Raw genomic sequence first — 4,521 nt, forward strand, 5'->3', positions numbered from 1 at the left:
ACCAAAACCAAACCAAAAAAAAGACTGGATAAACTGTATATCTATTTAAGAAATGGTTGTAAGCACTCCTCTCTTTACACAAAGCCAGACCTTGATAAATGCACATTGCTCATTTCTAATCTCAGAAGCAGGGATTGTAAAGTCTGAGTGGATTCTGAGTAAGAAGTTCTGGATCCTCAAAATTAAAGAGCTCAAGTTGGGATTCAAACCCAGACCAAGCTAGCTGTAGGCTGACCCGTGATGTGTCCCAGAAAGCCTTGAGCCTGCCCCTAGCTTCACTCTCACAACTCCAGACACTCATAATCCACAGTTAGATAGATGGTCTCACTTCTCTGAAGAATGTCTGGGTAATGTTCTGTCACACACTGGAGTGTAGCATCATGGCGGCTGACCTCATGGATGACGAGAGTCCCGCTGTCTGGAGAAATTGTCATCTAGTTACTACTGAATGCTGGTATGCCATTCAAATACCACATGATATTGGAGACATTGATGTGACAGTCTGCAGCCATGGAATCCATGCCCTCTACCAGGGAGGTGGCATTGGCTGATATGCCCGGGTTGCTCCCCAACTCTGGGTGAAGAAAGAAGGAAGAGAAGATTAGGTTTGGGCCTCTGCTCCTCTCTGAGGGGAACTTGAGAGGGGGGGAACATTGGAGAAAAGACAAAAAACAGCTGTAAGATGATGTCTCGGGTCCTGGCAAGAGAGCAGCCCAGAGCTGAGAGGGACAGAGGCGGTCATGGGTAATGAGGTTGTCAAGGTGTGGATACCTTGCCTGCTATTGCTGTGCATCTACTGTAATAATGGCTAAGCCTTGAGCATCACCATGTGGCCCAATGATTGTTTCTGAACCCGCAAACCATGCACGCTCATCCACGGAGCTGAGGGAGGTGGTATTTCCCAAGAATCGCCCCGACTGAATGTAAACTAGTGAAACTGCTATGGAAAGCAATGTGGAGGCTTCTCAAAAAGCTAAAAATAGAACTACATACGATCCAGTGACATCCCTCCCGGGCCTATATCTTAATGTACAAGATACGCTAGAGACACCTGCACACCCATGTTTGTTGCGGCACTATTCACAATAGCCAAGTTAGGGAAACAGCCAAGATGCCCCAGCACTGACGAATGGATTAAGAAAATGTGGTATGTTTGAACGATGGTGTTTTATTCAGCCATGAAAAAGAATGAAATTCTGTTGTTTGCAGGTAAATGGATGGAACTGGAGAACTTCATGTTAAGCAAAGGAAGCCAGGCTCAAAAAAATCAAAGGTCATATGCTTTCTTTCATACCTGGAAGCTAGACCTATAGATTAAATGTATATATAGAAACATATATGGCCATATACATGTATTTATACATATTGATAGAACAAAATTGTATTAGTGAGTCTGTCTAAGGGGTCTATGGCAGGTGGGAGAGAGAAAGAAAATGTTAGAGAATGAAAAATATTGAAACAACCCATTTATATATGAGCATAATATAATGCACTGCACAGTAAGCTGTTGGATATTAAGAGAGTGTGGTGGTAGAGAATGAGTAAGTAGCGGAGGGGAGGGGCTAATTTGATAAAAGCACAATATATACAGACCTGAAGTATCAAGGTGAAACCTCTTGGACTGTCAATATACAATTATTTTTTTAAATGAGGGGCAAGAGGGAAAAATACATCTCTTCTGGGGGTGGGTGCCAGTGGGAGGGGGTGGCCACAAGGAAAGGGGGAATGAGGGTGAATATGGTGGGTGTATTTTGTATCCATATATGAATATTCAAGAATGAAACCTGGTGAAATTGTTCTAAGAAGGGGGAGGGAGAAGAGGGAGAACAATGGAGGAAGTGACTCTAACTAAGATATATTGTAAGCACATATGTCAATATCACAATGTATCCCCCTGTACAACGGCTATATGCTAATAAAATCATTTAAAAAATCGTCCACACTGTCTGAGTCCCATTCGCTTTTCAAATACTCCTCCAGCCTTATAGCAAGCCACAATGGGAGCTATTTCCCCCATTGTACAGATGAGGAAACTGAGGGTCATATGGGGTGACAACAGTCCAGGGTCAGGCAGAAGCAAACAGAGGACTTCTTGCCCTCAAAATCTATGTTCTCCTCTCCAGGCCCCATGGAGTTTTCAGGAGTTGTCTATAGTAGACAGAATTCCAAGATGGTCCAAGACCTCCATCCCCTGTACAATGTTCACATCTCAAATGTGGGTGGGTGGGACCTGCAGCTTGCTTCTAACCTTAGAATTTTGTAAAGGTTAAGGGATGTCACTGTCATCATTGCTTCTGCTATATGAGACTCCATCCTAGGAGAATAGAGAGAGGAATTTCAGCTGACATTAAAGAAGCAGCCATAGCTGGGTCTGGTGCTACATGCCTGTAATCCCATCTACTTGGGAGGAGGAGGCAGGAGGGGCATGAGTTTAAGGCCAGCCCAGGCTAAGTTAGTGAGACACCCATCTTATAAAACAAAATATTAACAAAAGTGCTGGGGGCATGGTTCAAGGCGTAGAGCACTTGCCTAGCAAGTGTAAGGCCCTGGGTTCCATCAGAGGAAGAAAGAAGGAGAAGGAGAAGAAGAGGAAGAGGAAGAAAAAGATGGGTAGGAGAGATGGGGGAAGGAGGAGGAGAAAGAGAAGGAGGAGGACAAGAAGAAGGAGAAGAAGAAGAAAGAGGAGGAAGAGGAAGGTGAAGGAGAAGGACAGGAAGAGGAAGAGAAAGAAGGAGGAGGGGAGAAGAGATAGGGGAAGGAGGAGGAGAAAGAGAAGGAAGAGGAGAAGAAGGAGGGAGGAGGAATAGGGAAGGAGAAAGAAAGAGGAGGAGAAGAAGGAAAGAAGCCACCATCATGAGAAATGCTCGTGACAGAGCCACATGACATGGCAGGGAATTGCAGTGGCTTTTAGAACCCCGAGGCTTCCATCCAACAACCAGTAAGCAATAGGGGACCTCCATCATCCCGCCACAGGAAATGAATTCAACCATTAGCTTGGATGAGCCCGGAAGTAGATTCTTCCCTAGCTAAACCTCCACATAGAGCATAGCCCTGGTCAGGACCTTGTGAGACACAGCAGAAAACTCAGCTAAGCCACACATGGACTTCCAGCCCACAGAAATCGTTTGATAATAAATACATGAAGTTTTCAGCCACTAAATTTGAGGCTATTTATTACGCAGTAGCAGAAAACAAGCAACTACATTTTCCAAAATGAAATCGACAAAATGAAATGAATTTGACAGTGGTGAACAACCCTCTACAGAAGCTGGCTGAATGACCATTAGCTGTGACTCCCTGTGTCATCTGGAGGTGGCTGAGAGAAGTGGACACTATGATCTCCAAAGAATGTCCTCCCCAAACCCTCAGGTCCAGCTTTCTTTTGGGTGGGGAAATGGATCACCCTGTCAAGTCACCTAGAATCTGGAGCCAGCCGGACTTTTTTTGGGTGTTGTTGATGGTGTCCACACTAACAGCGTAGTTCCCTGTGTCATTTAAAGCAGACATCCTGATCACCAGACTGCCTGTGCGGGTCAGTTCTCCCGGCCGCTGTACATGGGCCCAGGGAGCCGGGTGTTGGGAGGTTTATAGCTGAAAATCATGTTTCCTGTGCTATCGTCAGCACCACGGTACCAGCTGTACTCCTGAGCATCCTCAGGAACGTTCTCCAAGGTCAACGTGCTCTGACCTCGCTCAATCCCGATGAGTGAGTCTGGGCTGATGAAGACTTGGCCAGAGGCCTGGCAGATCCTGCTGGCCAGCAGAGTGACTGAAGGAGACAAGGAGAATGGATGGTCCCATACCATCCTGGGACAGTTCCCAGAAACACCAGTGCACAAGAGTTTCTGGTTGTAGAATGATTCCCCAGCCTGACTCCTCCTCTCCATCACCTCAGCCTCCCGGTCCTTCCTTTCTGTGTCCTCTCCCATCCCACCCCCTTCTTTTGTCATTCAGCCTCCAACCCATCGTCATACCACAGTCATGTAGGCTCTTCATGAAGCCTCAGCTGCAATCCTGCTCTCCTCTACTCAAGTACCTTCTGTGGTTCTCCAGTGCTCTTATAATAAGGTCCAAACTCTTAGTACAGCTGTGAGACACTAGGCAAGAGGAAGCAAGTTTCCTTTGGGGCCACACTTTCCCCATCCCATCCAGCCAGGCACACCATCATTCCTGTATTTGTCCATCCATCCATCCATCCATCCATCCATCTATCATCCATCCATCCATCTATCCATCCTTCTCTCTCTTGGTGGTACTGGGGTTTGAACTCAGGGTCTCGCACTTGCTAAGCAGGTACTCTATTACTTGAGCCACCTCTTCCCAGTCCTTTTACTTTAGTTTATTTTTCAAATAGGGTCTTGCTGTTTATGCTAGGACCAGCCTGGATTGTATGTTTCCTGTGTAGTGGGATGACAGGTGTGTGCCCCCACATTCAGCTTTCACTGATTGAGATGGGGTCTTGTGAACTTTTTCCCCAGGCTAGTCTCAAATCATGATCCTCCTGATCTCTGCTTCCTTAGT

The 4,521-nt window shown here is 46.2% G+C and overlaps 1 protein-coding gene across 1 annotated transcript; it reads right to left on the reverse strand.

Moving 5' to 3' along the window:
• Positions 1 to 281: 281 nt before the first annotated feature.
• Ceacam18 (CEA cell adhesion molecule 18) lies at positions 282 to 3,910 on the reverse strand. The gene is given in 3 exon segments (XM_074057361.1): positions 282 to 574; positions 3,417 to 3,536; positions 3,539 to 3,910. Coding segments are annotated over 3 exon segments (762 nt in total). The 5' UTR covers positions 3,888 to 3,910.
• Positions 3,911 to 4,521: the final 611 nt, after the last annotated feature.

Source organism: Castor canadensis, chromosome 16 (assembly GCF_047511655.1).
Source record: "Castor canadensis chromosome 16, mCasCan1.hap1v2, whole genome shotgun sequence".
NCBI classification, from domain to species: Eukaryota; Metazoa; Chordata; class Mammalia; order Rodentia; family Castoridae; genus Castor; species Castor canadensis.